We start from the raw sequence: 17,701 nt of genomic DNA, 5'->3' as shown, positions 1-17,701 counted from the left end.
CTGCTGCCTTGTGAGACATTCCAAATATATCACTGGAAGTCTGTTACTGATGCTCTTCAGTAACTCTGTTATACTAAGATGGCAATGTGTTATTTGGTTTGAATGTTACATAGCATAAAACAGGTACAGAATGTGTTATATTCATACCTCTACTTTATATTTTAGTATTCAACTAAATAGTCCAGATAATGACAGTAAATTTAATGGGAAAAAAGAACTTTCATAATACAGATTTATGCAAAAAGATTTTCTCTTCTTTCTCACTTGCCAAGAGTCATGAACAGTAGCTCCTGACAGCAGAGCTAACCAATTCTTACCAAGCAGTGCACATCTGTCACCTCCCTCTGGCTGACATATATTTGAATAGCAACAACTAGCATGAGAATACTACTTTGAGGCTTAAATAGCCATTTCAGGTCCACTATCTCATTTGATACTCACATGAATCCCATGAAGATGCCCATTTTTCAGAACCCATGTATAGCAAACTGCCTCCATAATAATCATAATATAGGTATCATTTAATTTTCACTGATGAAATGCTTTTTGGGGAACATATTATACAGTATTGAGATTCATGGATGACCTAAGTGTAATAAATTGAATCTTATACGTTTAGAGGGAAAAATACTTCCCAGCCCAGGTTGGACAGCTGTCTAACGGACACGCAACTCTGCAGAATGTGGCATGGCATGACTGATGCCAGAGTCCAAGTTTTCTCACCAAACCAAAAGATTCAGAAGCCAGAGGTAGACCTCTTAGGCTCAGGTAGACCTCTGAGGCTCAGCACTGTCTGTTGCATTTCCAGCTTTGAACTTTGTGTCTCTGCCTTTAGCAGCAGGATCTCCACTGGTTCGGCACTTAGGATCAGATCCACTTCCTGCCTTTCTCAAAGCACCCTGTTCTGTGTTTCTGGAAGCTGGCTTGTATGAACTGCATCAGTGGACTTCCTTGCCCTCTGCTTTGCTATTAGGTTCAACCAATAGGAAGCACCTGCAGGGTCTTTGAAAGCAAGAGGAAAGTAAGGTTGAGGTTCAGTATTAACTCCCCTCGCTCCCTCCCTGTCAGGTCAGTGCACTTTGGTTGCATCACTCTACCAAAGGCTACAGTTCTTGTTGGATGACCTTCTTCTGTAGCTACTCTGGTTCTAGTGATCATTCTTTCCCCTCCACAGTTAAAGCCTGCTGGGGGTTCCTAGCTCTGGGGCATAAAACCGTCCCTGCTGCTTTTCCTGCTCCTGCCTTTTGTAAGCAGTCTCACTGGACTCTCCTCACTTGCGTCATTTGCTATTATTAGCTCAGGCTAAGGTAGGGTCCTACTTCAGTGATTGTGCCTGCTTCTACTGCTTGCTCACCATCCAAGCAGTATCCGCACAGACTTCAGAAAATCTTAATTCAGAAAAATGATTATGTACAGCATAAAAAGTTTGCTTCAGTTTAATCCCTAGTATATTTGGACTATGAATTAATTTCTAGTTAGATTTGCTTATTTTATTCTTTAAAAAACATATCTAGTCTGGGGGCACCTGGGTGGCTCAGTTGATTAAACATCCAACTCTTGGTTTTGATTCAGGTCATGATCTCATGGGTTATGAGGTCAAGCCCCACATTGGGGTCCATGCTCATCCGGGAGTCTGCTTGAAGATTCTCTCCCTTTGTCCCTCCCCCCACTCTCTGTGCACTTGTGCTCTCCCTCTAATAATAAATAATCTTAAAAAAGAAAGAAACATACCTAATCTACAAAGGAAAATAGAGGTGACATAGTAAACAAATTAGAGGTGACATAGTAAATAAAACATGTACTATGTACTTAAGACAGTGATACTTATAAGAGGTAATGTAATTATGTGTTTATTGTCAACATCAGAATACTAACTTGTGTTACTCATGCTGTCTCCTAGTTAGGGGATTATTGTAATTCTTTAAATTAGATCCTTTTTATTTTTTGCAGACTAGACAAGGCGTAGAGATACAAGAATGGTCAGAGGGGATTCAGGACCTGGGGCCAATGAATAGGGATATCAGATCCTATAGGACAGGCCATTGCTTATTTCTGGGCTAAGTTGCTCTACTTAACCCCTGGGAAATAAGAGTCTTTTCATTATAAAATGGAAATAGCTGTCCTTTGGGACAACTTTAAGGTTTCGTTTTTTCCGTGGTTATAGTCCTGAATTAACCAAGGACAAATCTCTTTTAATATTCTCTGTGCAGCCAAGGAAACCATCAACAAAACGAAAAGGCAACCTACTGAATGGGAAAAGGTGTTTGCAAATGATACACTGATAAGGGGTTAGTACCCAAAATATATAAGGACCTTATGTAACTTAACACCCAAAATAAAGGCAAACGATCTGATTTTAAAAAGGGCAAAGGACCTGAATAGACATTTTTTTTCCAAAGAAGACATACAGATGGCCAATAGACACCTGAAAATATGCTCAACATCGCTAATCAACAAGGAAATGCAAATCAAGACCACAATGAGATATCACCTCACACCTGTTAGAATGGTTAGAATTGAAAAGACAAGAAATAAGTGTTGGCGAGGATGTGGAGAAAAAGGAATGCTCGTGCATTGCTGATGGGAATGTAAAATTGGTACATCTACTGTGGAAAACAATATGGAGTTTCCTCCAAAAATTAAAAACAGAAATACCATACAATCCAGTAATTCCACTACTGGGTATTTACCCAAAGAAAATGAAAACATTATTTCAAAAAGATATATGTGCCCCTATGTTTATCATATAATTATTTACAATAGCCAAGATATGAAAGCAACCTAAGCGTCCATCGACTCAATGAATGGATAAAGAAGATGTGGTATGTGTGTATGTATAAATATGTATTTATATATATGCATGTACACACACACACACACACACACTCACACACTGTAATATTGCTCAGCCATAAAAAAAAAAAAAAAAAAAAGGATGAGATCTTGCCATTTGTAGCAATGTGGATGGACCTAGAAGGTATTAGGTTAAGTGAAATAAGTCAGACAGAGAAAGACAAATACTATATGATATCAATTACATATGGAATCTAAAAAACAAAACAAATGAACAAATAAAAAAGCAGAAACAAACTTATAAATACAGAGAACAAACTGATGGTTGCCAGAAATGGGGTGGGGAGGGATGGACAAGATGGGTGAAGCGGAGTGGGAGATACAGACTCTCAGTTACGGAATGAATAAATCACGGGGATGAAAGGCACAGACAGCATAGGGAACAGAGTCACCAGTACTGTAATAGTGCTGCAGGGCAGCAGATGGTGACTACTCTTGTGGGCACAGCGTAATACACAGAGTTGTCAAATCACTGTCCCCCCCATACCTGAAACTACCGGACACAGTAGTTTCCCATTCCTTACCCCAGCATTTACAAATCCTCCTGCTTTTTTTTTTGTTTTACGGGAGTTGAGTTCAGTCTGTCTACCCTATTGCAATAGTTTTGAATAAAATCCTCCTTGCCTTTTTTAACTGTTAAAATTAAGCTAAATTTTAAAATAAAGTATTATGTTTTCATTTGATCTTACTCCTTTAATTATGTAGGTATTGTTAATAAAGCATATACTCTCTTCCTTAAAAATAAAATGTTTATTAATTTAAAACATAATAGCCAACTTTTATTGAGTGCTTACTCTGTTTCAGGATATGTCACACACTTTACAGGAGTTTTCCCATTTGTCCTCATCACCACCCTGTGAGGGCAGTCTCCCTATATTATCTCAGTTTCTGATCATGGAAACTGAGACACGCAAAGATCAGGAAGGTGTTTTCCCATGGACAGAATCAGTATTAGGACCCAGAGAGTTTGAACCCGGAGATCACTCATTTTTATTTTTTATGACTCTTCTAAATTTGTGGGAAGTTGCCATTGTACAGAGTTCTCTAGGCCTAGAGCTCTAGCAAACTTTTTAGACTTTGCCCTGGAGATCAGGTCTTCCTGAGGAGAGTGAAGGCAAGCTGTGAAGGCAGAAACCATTCCTGGAAGATGCGAGATGCAGGCGTGGGGTTAGGCAGTTCCCTGAAGGGCAGATCGCCTTTGTGTGTGCACAACACGGTGTAGAAACATGCAGATCTCTGGGGAAGAACATTCCATGATCTCCCTTGGGACCACGGTTCTGCTGTGGTTCTTCTATGTTCTCATTGCCCTTTCGTTGAAAGCATAAGCAGTCTTTTCCTGGAGTTACTTTCTTGAACCAATAAAATTAGCTTCTAATTTAACATTATAGTCTTAGAAGCATGGAAATTAGTTTTTTTTCTCCCAAGTGCCAGAATGATATAGCATTAATACTCTCCCAAACATTTAAGCTAGCTACCTCCAGCCTTCCTTGTCTTTCCCAATTTAGGTAAAACCTGGAATGTAAAATAGCTGCTGTAATTAAATTAGAGACAAAGGAAATTAAATATGAAAAAGAAGTTGCATACATTTGGGATTTTCCTCTCCTCTTTTCCATCTTTTTTTTTTTTTTTGCCCTTTTGACCCTGTATCTCTCTGTTTATTGATTCTGTCTTCATTTATAATTTCGAATGAATGTTAAAAGCTCAGTGTGTCTCAAGTTCTAAGTGGATTGATCTCCCTGCTCTTGCCGTTTTTCTCATTTTCCTACTTTCCTTAAGAAAAATGTGTCTTCCATTTGCCCTTTCTCTCCTGCCCCTCAATTTCACATGCATATTGAGTAGACGGACATATTTTTATCTTCGTTTTTCTAGCTAAGGATTTAATTGGCTAACAGTCATTGAGGAATCAGCGTGTCCTGGGTGTGTTTCAGCGTGTCCTGGTCATGTTATGCTTTTATCAGGAACTAATTCAAGTTCCTCATTCTACATATTTTATAATCCTCCCTTTCCCTTTTTTTAAAAATTAGGATATTTTTCTATCTTCTCCTTTTCCATGAATAGCTCACAGTTCCTAACGATAATTCTTTACCAAAGGTTGTTTGTGTGATCCTAAATGTAAGAATTTTAGTGCCTTAACATGTTATTCATATGGAACTTAGAATTTGGAAATAATCTCAACACCCCAGCATACCTTTGTCTCTTCATCTGCCTTGAGTTTCCGTTCTTGTCGTCATGATTACTCTAACTTGTCTAGCTTGAATATGATTCTTGCTAGTAGAAAAGGTGAAAACAAAATAGGAGCCATCAACTTTTGTTTCCTCATTGTCATCTGTTTTTTATTCTTTTATTTGTTTTCAGTTTATAATTATTTAAGCCTGTTTGCAAGCCTCAGCACACACTGTTGGGCTTCCCAGCAATGTCCTTACCATTTTATATGATTTTTCCCATATGCAAAAGTAGTAAAGTTGGCTCATTAGTCTGTGTGTTTAAAGCAACAGATATTTGGATTGAAAACTTCTGATTAGGTAGTACATGCTAATAACAGAAATCTGGGGAGGGGCATCTGGGTGGCTCAGTCAGTTAAGGGTCTGACTCTTTTCTGCTCAAAGTCATGATCTCATGGGGGCTCCATGCTCAGTACATAATCTGCTTCTCTCCTTCCTCCTCTCCCTCTGCCCCCCAACAAACCTCAAGCTCATTCTCTCTCTCTTTCTCTCTCTTTCCCAAAAATAAATTTTTAAAAAAGAAGAAATTTGGAGAAATACAGAAAATTTAAAAGAAGAAATTTGGGGAAATATAGAAAATTTTCTATATTTGGGGAAATACAGAAAATTTAGAAGAGTGATAACCACTTTTGACCTTTTAAAGCTATTTTATGTTCTTGGAATGCTTATGTATTATTTTTATATTAATATTTGTATATTTATTTATTTTTTTAAAGATTTTATTTATTTATTTGAAAGACAAATCATAAGGGGTACCCCTAATATTGTATACTTAAAGGCATATATGTCTGTGTCTTACTATTTAAGACATTTTAAGTGCATTTATTTAGTTATTGACTTGCTTCATATGGCAAGTTAGATTTAGGTCAGAAATTGTTGATTCTGGGGCACCTGCATGGCTCAGTGGCTCTGCCTTCGACTCAGGTCGTGATCTCAGGGTCCTGAATCGAGCCCCGCATTGGGCTCTCTGCTCAGCAGGGAGCCTGCTTCCCTCTCTCTCTGCCTGCCTCTCTGCCTACTTGTGTTCTCTCTCTGTCAAATAAATAAATAAAATCTTTTTTTAAAAAAAGAAATTGTTGATTCTGTTCTAGAATATTCATACTTAAGGATAGTACATATTATTCATTAAGTATTTATGGAGTTACAGAGAAAACATTCTGGTCAAGAAATATTTTTAGGGCACCTGGGTGGCTCAGTTGATTAAGCAACTGCCTTCAGCTAAGGTCACGATCCTGGAGTCCTGGGATCAAGTCCCACATCGGGCTACCAGCTCCAGGGGTTGTCTGCTCCTCCTTCTGACCTCCCCTTTCATGCTTTCTCTCTTGCTTGCTCTCTCTCAAATAAATAAATAAAATCTTTAAAAAAAAATATGTTTAGTATTTAAGGTATTTAGCATTTAAGGTATTGGGAGCTTTACAGATTTTTATTTCATGTTAAGTTGATAGTCTACAACTCTGAAAATAAAGCATCTTTATTCATTTAAAAACCTACATAGAGGTGCCTGGGTGGCTCAGTCAGTTGGGCTCTGGTCATAGTCTTGGGGTCCTGGGATCAAGCCCTGCAAGACAGGGCATCATCTGTCCCTCCCCTCCCCGACTTGTGTGCTCTTGCTCTTAAGAAAATAAAATCTTCCTTTTTTTTTTTTTTTAAAGATTTTATTTACTTATTTGGCAAAGAGAGATCACAAGTAGGCAGAGAGGCAAGCAGAGAGAGAGAGGAGGAAGCAGGCTCCCTGCTGAGCAGAGAGCCCAATGCAGGACTCGATCCAGGACCCTGAGATCATGACCTGAGCCGAAGGCGGAGGCTTAACCCACTGAGCCACTCAGGTGCCCTGAAAATAAAATCTTCTTAAAAGAAGAATAAACACGGGGCACCTGGGTGGCTCAGTGGGTTAAGCCACCGCCTTCGGCTCAGGTCATGATCTCAGGGTCCTGGGATCTAGTCCCGCATCGGGCTCTCCGCTCAGCAGAGGGCCTGCTTCCTTCCCTCTCTCTCTGCCTGCCTCTCTGCCTACTTGTGATCTTTCTCTGTCAAATAAATAAATAAAATCTTTAAAAAAAGAAGAAGAAGAAGAAGAAGAAAACCTACATAAAGGGGCGCCTGGGTAGCCCAGTTGGTTAAGCATTCAACTCAATCTCAGCTCAGGTCTTGATCTCAGGATCATGAATTCAGGCCTCTGGCTCCCCAGTGTTGTGGCTAAGCTTCGTTGGTCTTCAGTCTTGTCAGCAGCAATGGCTCACTTTGCATCTTGTGGGCAGGTTTGGTCCCCGTGCTGTTAAGGGTCTGTCTGAGGCTGCTGTGAGCTTGTGATTGGGCAGTGTCTGCCGTCAGACCAGGTACCTGCCCTCTCAACCCCTTTGGGCAGGTCACACTGGACTGCAGGACACCCTCCCTGTATTGTCCCCTTGAGAAGCTTTCATTGGTGGGCGGGCCCTGCAGACAAACCAAATACCCAGGGTGGTAGTGACCCTGAACTGCAGGGCTCTCTCCTCCATATGCTGCCTTCGAGAGGTTTCTGTGGGTGGGCAAGACGAGTAGTCAGATCAGGGCACTGTCTCTGCACTCTTTGAAGATTTGCCTGTCCCGGCTGCAGTGGACTGGATGCGTGTGGTGGACCAGATGCGTGCAGTTGTCATCCCCTCTCCCCAAGGCAGGAGTCACTTTGGAGTGGTGCTGGTCCCTGGTGGGACTGCTTGCTGGATGCGATGTGGCTGGAGCTGCTTTGGAGGAATGTGTAGGCCACTCTTTTGATCTGGTGTTAGATCACATACGTAGGGTTTTTTAATTCTATTAGAAAAAGCTGTCTTGGGGTGCCTGGGTGGCTCAGTGGTTTGGGCTGCTGCCTTCGGCTCGGGTCATGATCTCAGGGTCCTGGGATCGAGCCCAGCATCGGGCTCCCTGCTCCGCAGGAAGCCTGCTTCCCTCTCTCTCTGTCTCTCTCTCTCTGCCTGCCACTCTGCCTACTTGTGATCTCTGTCTGTCAAATAAATAAATAAAATCTTTAAAAAAAAAAAAAAAGAAAAGAAAAAGCTGTCTTTTTTTTTTTTTTTTTTTTTTAAGTTCAAATCCAGACAGACCTCTCAGGGACAGACCTCTATCCTGGGAAGATCAATATATGTTATTACTATGAACAAGTAGCTTAATCCCACTTTTTAAATGGGTGATGCCCTAATAACAGAAATCTCTCTTATGCTCTAGATACTGTTATATGAATTTTAGAGATGGCAGAGTTGCGTTCATTGTAAAGCAAGAAAATGCCAAGTGAAGAGAAGACAGCTTGGGAAGAGCTTAGCACCACTCAAGAAATCTCAGCAATAATTCTTAATTTATAATTTTATCCAATGTTAGTCACACTGAAAACTTTCTCTATGGGGCAGAAATTTCCAGAAGCTTTGATTTACACATATTTATGATAGAAACCTCAAAATCAGATCTATTATAAAATTACCCTTTATTAGCAACCTGGGAAGATGTGTATAAAAGCACAAGAATTCAAGGGCTGTTTGGCCACATCGCCTCTCCCATCCCCTTTTCTCAGTGCTGAATCCATTTAGGCACAGAGCCAAGGTAATTTCCAGAAATTGGCAGTGCCCTGGCAAATGCACAGCTGCCGCCATCTCCAACCCTTGCTTACTAATTTTGCACAAACCACTTCCTCCTCCTGAGACTGAGAAATTCAAAGGGCAAGGGAAGTGTGCTTGGAGGGCAGGTACGGAGGCCCTGCCTTGAGCTCCAGATAGATTCAGGAGCCCAGAAAGATAGCAACACAATGTCCCCCGCAGCCCTGCCCAGAGAGCTCCTTGCTGATAAAGGTGACATTCCAACCTCACCCTTGTCCCGTCCTGCTCTCGCTTAGCTTTTTCCATTTGGCTCTCGAGGTTTAAAATTTTTGCCTTTTTTTTTTTTTTTTTCCAGTTCCCTTCTAGTAAATACTAGCTTTGACTTCTCATGAATCAAAAGATCCAAGCAGTCAGTTGCCATCAGGGTGCCGGAGCCAATTCTGGGCAGGGAGAGAGGAATGGAGAGGGCAAAAGACAGAGCAGAGCTGGTGGGGCTCCCTGTGTTCCTTGTTTCCACATACCAGCTTCTTCGCTGTGCGGTGGCAGTGCGTGGGCGTACGCATACACACAGGTAAAATTTAGATATTTTTCTCCTCCTACACTCTTCTTAAATGTAGTCAGCTCTGATCATATTTTAAGAGAGTCATGGTGATGATTTTTTCCCCTTTTGTTCTTGTGCCTCCATCTCCGCCTATGTTGGTGGAGATTGGATCTGCTATTCTTAGTGAACAGAGGGAAGCCTCTTGGACTACACACAACTTTATACACGCTTTGAGGTGTCTCTCGCCCCTGTCCCCTTCCAGAGCACTGCTGAGTTGCAGTAGCTGGATGGCCTTCCACTGTTCTGTAGACTGGGGCAGTCACTCCTCTAGGTGGGTACTTGTGTTTCCTTGGGAGTGGCTCTAGGGCATCGAGAATAACCCTGTGAATTACTACTGTTTTTTCATCAGTAGTCATGATATCATAGCTATTTGTTTCTCTTTGTCTGTGTCAACAAACAACCGGTCCAGAGAAAGAGTATAGCGTGAGGAGAGGACTCATCCTACTCTGCCGCTGATGAGCGGTTGTATCGAGCAAGTCAGCAATAACCTATGAATTTGAATTTGGACCTATGAATGTGACCGCAGAGGTAAAGCAAGTGGGTTGGACGATATTCCTGGATAAATATCAAACCGAGTGTGATGAGTGTGCTGAAATCGTTTTCCTTTAACTCATTACCTGTACCCGTGGGCACAACTCTACTTCACGTGCATCCTTAACCTCCTAGAAAGAGGAAGAGATTACAAAACAAACTCATCTTTTCCTAACTTTTTGGTATGAGCTCATTCCAGTATGGTGTCATTAGGGAGAAACTCAGGATAAAAATGGACAAAATGGAAATTTATCAGGAATTAACATAAAGTCCTAGAGTTTGATTCAAAGAACAAATTGCACAAATAGGTGTTTGGCTGAAATTCACATACACTTTTGGGTATTTGCATTATCCTCAAGTTTGCTGTGAGCCAAAAGCATAATGTACACCCTGTGCTGTACAGAGTAGCCACGAGTCCCGACAGCAAAGGCAGATTGGAAGGAACTGCTGAGGCAGGGGCCAGGTCAAATAGTATCAAGTCAGCAGTCTTAAAAGACCTCAGGCAGAGCAACATAGGAAAGGCCAAAGACAGGAGAGCTCAAGGTTGTGGCAGGAGATCAGCCAGAAAGCAAATGAAGGGATCAGCACTGTCAGAGCTGAGAGATCAGCGTGAAAGGAATGGGGTGGGGAGGACGGGGTGAGGGAAATACCGGTCAATTCAGCAAGTAGCTATTGCGGTAGCAGAGGGCTCTGGCTAGTATTTTCTTTTCAATTGTGCCTGCCTCCGGCCTTCTATTCCCAGGCAACTTCCTAGCCCCTATATTATTGCATGCCCGAGAATTCAAGTCCCCCCTAACCTAACCTCATCCCACCCAACTTTGTCTCTCTGATTTGCTTAAAGGGAAAAACCATCTGCGCTATTTCATAGGGTTTCAGAGCCCCTATAAGCAGGTAAGGCATTGCTGTTACTGCTCCTGACAGTAGCTGGCTGCTTCACTATTTCTGAGTTACCAGCCTTCTCACACATGCCCTGGTGGTTTCTGCTTGCGTCTGCTAATGCTCTCAGCCTCCCTGACTTCCTTCCTTTGGTGGGTCTCAAATCATCTTCCTCTCGAAGGTTCATCTCAAGTCCTACCTCTTTCATTCAGCCTGAGTGAGCCACTCCAGTCCGCATTACCGTCTGCCCTCTGCACAACTCTGGGTAACAGAACACCTCTCTGGAGGCCTTAGTTTCTGTGAAGACTAGGCATCATGATTCCATGCCCTGACTTCTTGCACAGGGATCAAATGTTTAGGTCAAGATCATAGCCCACAGCACTTTTTTAACCCGTGAAGCACCCTGAGGAAGCAAAAATTGTTGTAAGAGGTGCTTTGGTGTTACAAAAAACCACAATGGAATTTGGCGATCTGAATTTTGAGTTCTGTTTGTATTTCTGCTCTACCACTTACCCAGTTGATGACCTTAAAAAGGTTTTTATTTCTTTGTAAAATGAGAATGACACTATTACAAGGATTACAGTGCTGGTGCTGACTTACATACCAATTTATAAGAGCCAGTAGTAACTTTGCAGGTAGGTTACTCAACTATTATTAGCTTGAAATCTGCCATGGTGGGAGTATTTATACCAGAGAAATCAGTAAACACTACAAATCAGAGTGTCCCGGTTTTGTTTTGTTGTGTTCCCCCCACCTTTTTTTCCCCCCTGCAGAGCTGTTTTACCACTATATTGCTGATTATGCATACTGGGCTCTGTAAATTTTAAGACACTTAGTCTCATTTATCATTAGAAGTAGTAACGGTAACAGTAATACTTTGTATCCACAGAACTTAGCTTAGTGCAAAGCGCAGCTCCTAGCATATATTTAATTAGTATATTTTTAATTTAACTTGGGTTCACCCTTGTATTATTTTGATACTTCTGCCCTAAGCTAAAGGACCCCCCCCCCATCCTTATCTCTTCAAATCCCTCTCTACAAAGTGTCTTTTTAAAATCAGATAACATTGGGCGCCTCGGTGGCTCAGTGGGTTGGGGTTTCTGCTTTCGGCTCGAGTCGTGGTCCCGGGGTCCTGGGATCAAGCCCCGCATTGGGCTCTCTGCTCAGCGGGGAGCCTGCTTCCCCTCTCTCCCCGCCTGCCTCTCTGCCTACTTGTGATCTCTGTCAAGTAAACATACAGAATCTTAAAAAAAAAAAAAAATCAGATAACATAAATAATAGCCGGGTACAGTGCATAACACACTCAATAAGACTCAAGCCCTCCCTGTCTATAACTGAGCTAATTACCTTCTTTCCAAACCTTTCTTTCTTGTGATATTTCATATCTCAGTTGATGATATTGCCCATCTATCCATTATCCCAGGTAAGTTATCCGAAAGTCTTCCTCTCTTTTCCCTTGTCCTTACCCATACCCAAGTCTAATCAATCATTAGATCTTGCTTATTCTGCCTCTTCAATCTATCCCCTCCTGCTCATTACCACCGCTCCTGCCTTGGTTCGGGCCCTCATCATTCCCACTTGAAGTCTTCTTCCTAAGGGACACATTGACTTTCGGTGTTTCCCCTTCAATCCAACCTCTACTTCTATAAATGTAATTTCAAATTACAAATTTGAGGGGTGCTCAAGTGGCCAGTCGGTTAAGTGTCTGCCTTTGGCTCAGGTCATGATCAGGGGTCCTGGGATCAGCCCGGCATTGCATGAGGCTTCCTGCTCAGCGGGGAGTCTGTTCCCTTACCCCTCCCGCCATGTGCATGCACATGTGTGCTCTTCCTCAAATAATATCTTTACAATAAAATAAATTAATTAATTAAAAGTTGGACCAAATCACTCCTTCAATTCAAATTTCTTAATGGCTGTCTGTTGTCTTGAGGATAAAATCCAAAAGCTTTAGTTTCTCATCTGGGCCCACCACTTCCCAATACTTTCTTCAATGTCTAGTCCCACTTTTATCTCATTTACCCTCCAACCCAAGCAACATTTCCTCTATGACTTCTCTGGACGTATTTTATGTTTGTTTTTCTGAGCTCCTGTAGCACCTTGTTCATATCTGTGTACCATAAATCTAACCACATGGCTCTTATTGTCCATTGGTCTTTCCCTCTAGATTGTAAGTTCCTATAGAGCAGAAGCCTATGTACCATTCATTAATTCCTAACACATCGTATAGCTTATAATAGGAGCTTAGTATATGTTTACATGAATGAATGAGACTTCAAAGGAAAGGGTATTTTCTTTCTTTTTTTTTTTTTTAAAGATTTTATTTATTTATTCGACAGACAGAGATCAGAAGTAGGCAGAGAGGCAAGCAGAGAGAGAGGAAGGGAAGCAGGCTCCCTGCTGAGCAGAGAGCCCGACGTGGGGCTCCATCCCAGGACCCTGAGATCATGACCTGAGCCGAAGGCAGAGGCTTTAACCCACTGAGCCACCCCGGTGCCCCGGAAAGGGTATTTTCATTGGTTCATTCACACAAGCTATTCATAGGGTATCGCAATGAAAAAAATGCTTAAAATTTGGATCTCAGTAATCCAGATGAGAAATTTATAAAAAGGGGGTAGTTTCTTTTTATCTGTAACCCCCAATATGGGATACTATGACCCCCATCAACTAAAATTTAAGACTCTTAGCCTAGCATACAAAGCTCCTTTCAAAATGGTCCTTTTTTTTTTTTTTTTTGTAGAATTTTTAAAAAGGATTTTAGTCATTTGAGAGAGAGTGTGAGAGAGAACACAACCAAAGGAGAGGCAAATGGAGAGAAAGAGAAGCAGACTCCATGCTGAGCCTGACGTGGGGCTCCATCCCGAGACATGGAGATCATGACCTGAGCCGAAGGTGGAGGTTTAACCATCTGAGCCACCCAGGCGCCCCTCATCCCTGACTTTCTCTCCATTCTTTTCTTTCTCTCTGTATATGTCCATACAGCCTACACTCCAGCTACTTCAATCTGTCATATATTCTTTTTTTTTTAAAGATTTTATTTATTTATTTGACAGAAATCACAAGTAGATGGAGAGGCAGGCAGAGAGAGAGAGAGAGGGAAGCAGGCTCCCTGCTGAGCAGAGAGCCCAATGCAGGACTCGATCCAGGACCCTGAGATCATGACCTGAGCCGAAGGCAGCGGCTCAACCCACTGAGCCACCCAGGCGCCCCACTGTCATATATTCTTTCAGACATCCTTGCCCTTGTTCATACTTTCTCCACCCCTGTTGGACCCTCTCCTTCTTCTCTCACTCACCCCTTCTTCTCTCACCCCTTTCTTGCCAACTCAGTGAGATTCTACACTTCTAACACTGATCAAGAGTTAGCACCTTTGGGCAGCTAGCCCTCCAAGTGTCTCCCTCTTCTGTGCTCCCGGAGCGCTTGGTTGATTCATGATAAGCACTGTGCTGTCAATCACTGTTGGTCTGTTTCTTGCCCCCTCTGTAAAGTGAGATTATCTTTATACCCTGGCTCCTGTTAAACATATCCTAGATATTTAGTACAGAGTGAAGGAAGGAGTAATTATTATATAAGGATTTATAAAGAAAGTAAATTTCTGATAAGAGACAATGAATTAAATTTAAGATTGAATTTGCATGAGCTGACCAATCTAGACAATTCCATGTCTTTATTTTCAGGGATTGGGTAGCCCCAATTGGTACTAATGGACAGATCAGAAGCAAAGAATAAGTTTAAAGCACTGGGACTTAGTTTGTTGCTCCAGATTTGACACATTATAGTAAAAACAGATTTTACATCTCAGGGATTTGTGTTGTCACTTATGTGAGACATTTACCTCCATGACTTAATGAATACCCTAGAAAACACAACAATGCCCCAGTAGAAAAAAACACTAAAGAAAACAGAAAAAATTTGAGCAGGATGTTGTTCCTAATAAAACAATGTTTATCAAGACATTTAATTTTGGAAAGGGAAACAATTTTTTTTTTCTGATTAGGAACCTAATATATAATATTTACCAGTCTGTTTAGGCTGCTATAGCAAAAATACCAGAGACAAGATGGCTCAAACAACAGATAGGTATTTCTCACAGTTGTGGAGGCTGGAAGTCCGGGATCAAGGCACTGGAATATTTGATACGTCTGGTTAGGGCCTGCTCCCTCGTTCATAGACAGCGGTCTTCTCACTGTGTCCTCACAGGGCAGAAGAGGCAAGGGGAGTCTCTCCAGAATCTCTTTGAGAAAGGGGCATTAACCCTGTGAGGATTAATGACCTAACCACTTCCCAAAGGAATTGAGCTTCAGCGTATGAATTTTGGAGCAAGGGGACAAAAACATTCATTCCATAGTGACATATTAATGCAGAATGCTTGGAATATTTTGAAAAACACCACGTAAATCCCTCCCAGATCTAACCACCTCGAATTAACAAAAGTTAATAATTAACAATAGTTAATTCTTGGGATATATTCTTCCAGTCTTTTTTCTTATATATGTATTTGTATGTCCTTTCCATTTAAAAGCCGGGGATGGGTGGAACAGGTGGTGGGGATTAAGGAGTACACGTGTTGTGATGAGCACCAGGTAACGTACTGAGGTGTTGAATCACTCTATTGTACATTTGAAACTAATATTATACCGTATGTTTACTGGAATTTAAATAAAAACTAAAAAATTGTAAGGGATTATGTTGGATATATGGCTCTAACCTATTTTTTATATTAACATGTCATGAACGCTTTCTCAGGTTTGTAAGGACTCTTCTACAACGTGATTTGTAATTACTGCACAGTATCCCACCATTTGGATGTATACCGGTGTTTAACCAATCCCCATCATTTCAATGTTTTTATTATTATAAGCAGAAGTGTGGTAGTGTGGGTGACTCAGAGAAGGGTGATCTCATGTCCTCCTCCTCTTTTCCCCAGGTTTTGGAGCCCTCTCTTACATCCGAATTCTGTGCCACTAATCCTCTGAGTGTCATCTCAGGATCCTGGGCACACTCATGGCACCATGGCCAACATGCAGGAGCCCCTGAGCTGCTCCTCTTCCCCACACTTGCCCTCGAGTGAAAGCAGGACCTTCAGCAGACTCCAGGATGAACTCATGCCTGTGGGGAACCACCCTTCCCCCACACTCCTTAAGGACCAGCAGGAAAAGGGGGTGGCACAAACAGAGCTATCCGAGAGCATGAACAGCCCCATCACCACAACAGTGTTGACAAGTGTAAGTGAGGATTCCAGGGACCAGTTTGAGAACAGCGTTCTTCAGCTGAGGGAACACGATGAATCAGAGATGGCCATGTCTCAGGGGACCAGCAACACCGTGGATGGAGAGAGCACAAGTGGAACTGAAGACATCAAGATCCAGTTCAGCAGATCCGGCAGCGGCAGTGGCGGGTTTCTGGAAGGACTGTTTGGATGCTTAAGGCCTGTATGGAATATCATTGGCAAGGCATATTCCACTGATTACAAATTGCAGCAGCAAGGTAAGCTGCAGTGTAAACACACCACCACCATTCCCTGGATAACCTCGATTAAAACCCTAGTGCCAGGGTGCCTGGGTGGCTTAGTGGGTTAAGCCTCTGCCTTTGGCTCAGGTCATGATCTCAGGGTCCTAGGATTGAGTCCTGCATCAGGCTCTCTGCTTGGCAGGGAGCATGCTTCCTCCTCTCTCTCTCTCTCTGCCTGCCTCTCTGCCTGCTTGGTCTCTCTCTGTCAAATAAATAAATAAAATCTTAAAAAAAAAAACAAAACCTTAGTGCCAGATGAATACCCTATACCGATCTCCTAAAAACCTTCTGACTGCAACAGATTCACATTTGGTTGGTCTTTTCTGGCCAAAGCCCATCTTCTGTAGTTGTCCAGTCTAGGGGTATCAAGTCTAGAGGTATCAGTGTTAGGAGGAAGAAAATGCTAGAAAATGCTATCATCATTTTAAGTTTCTATTTTCATCCATGTTTTCATATATGTTTGGTATTTTAATAAAGTTGTATAGATACATAACAAAAATAAATCACATAGTGCATGTTTGAAAATTTTTTTATTGAAAGTTCATGCAATGATGGCCACTGGATGGCCACTGGATTAATGATGCCATGTGGTTTCGTGCCTGAAGATTGTGTCCTGGCTTAGACTGTAGTAAAAACGAATCATTTTCTTACAGCCCAGACACAGAAAGCTCACATTGTGAGGAAAGAACAAATATACAACCAATCTTAAGAAGCATTATTATGTCTAGACCCCACAGCTTTTTAAAAAGTAAATTAACTCCCATCACGGTATAACATCCATATTCATCTATTCCAATTCAAGCATTATGCTTCTGAAGGAAAGAGAGCACATGGCCCTAGTGTTCTTTATCACTTCATTTTATTCTTTAAAGGAGTTTTTTTCTTCCTGATAGCAAGAGTAATATATATGGTTAAATTGGAATATACAAGTAAGCGTCCCCCCAAAAGTAAAAATATTTATCTATGATCCTCAGTCTCCACTATTAAGGTTTTTGGTATATGCTATGTTAGTCTTACTATGTGTGTTTGTGTGTGCTTTAAAAAAAAAAAACAGAGTCAAATTATTTTATTATGCCTTTTCATTTCATATTTTGAATATTTCCCATATCATGAAATATACTTCAGCATTTTTAATACCTACATAATACTAAATTATGTGTATGTGCCAAGATTTCTTTAAGCAATCCTCTATTCCTTGACAATTTGTTATTTTTTAGTGATCATGAGCTATACTGCAATGAACAACTGTTTATTACTTAATTTTCACACATATCTTTATGTCTGTGATCATTTTTACTATATCTTTGATTTCCTGAAGATAAGTTTTTAAAAAAGGAATGGTTGGGTTAAAAGGTTTCCTGGCTTTTTGAGGCTTTTTATACACATAATTGTAGGCTTATATAAGTGATTCCATTGTTAACAGTTCTCTCATCAAGAAATTTTGGAAAGGACCGGAAATGTAGACCAGAAATGAGAGTCTGTCTTATTTGTTTTATAACTGAATGTTGGACTCTGTGACTCTCTCTTAAAAACATATTCATCTGGGGGTG

General features: G+C 41.3%; 1 protein-coding gene across 10 annotated transcripts in view; it reads left to right on the top strand.

Moving 5' to 3' along the window:
* Positions 1–17,701, top strand: part of MAP3K13 (mitogen-activated protein kinase kinase kinase 13) — a 165,875-nt gene that overhangs the window by 106,809 nt on the left and 41,365 nt on the right. For 9 of the 10 annotated variants that reach the window (XM_059391354.1, XM_059391357.1, XM_059391358.1 and 6 more), the window contains one exon: positions 15,568–16,127. In XM_059391354.1, coding sequence (XP_059247337.1) covers positions 15,653–16,127 — 475 coding nt within the window. In that variant the 5' untranslated portion in view covers positions 15,568–15,652. Of the gene's footprint in view, positions 1–8,990; positions 9,207–15,567; positions 16,128–17,701 lie in introns of all 10 variants that reach the window. The other variant, XM_059391360.1, reaches the window with a different exon arrangement.

This window comes from Mustela nigripes, chromosome 2 (genome assembly GCF_022355385.1).
Source record: "Mustela nigripes isolate SB6536 chromosome 2, MUSNIG.SB6536, whole genome shotgun sequence".
Taxonomy (NCBI): domain Eukaryota; kingdom Metazoa; phylum Chordata; class Mammalia; order Carnivora; family Mustelidae; genus Mustela; species Mustela nigripes.
Note: the sequence above shows the minus strand (reverse complement) of the source record. Positions and strands in the feature narration are given on the sequence as shown.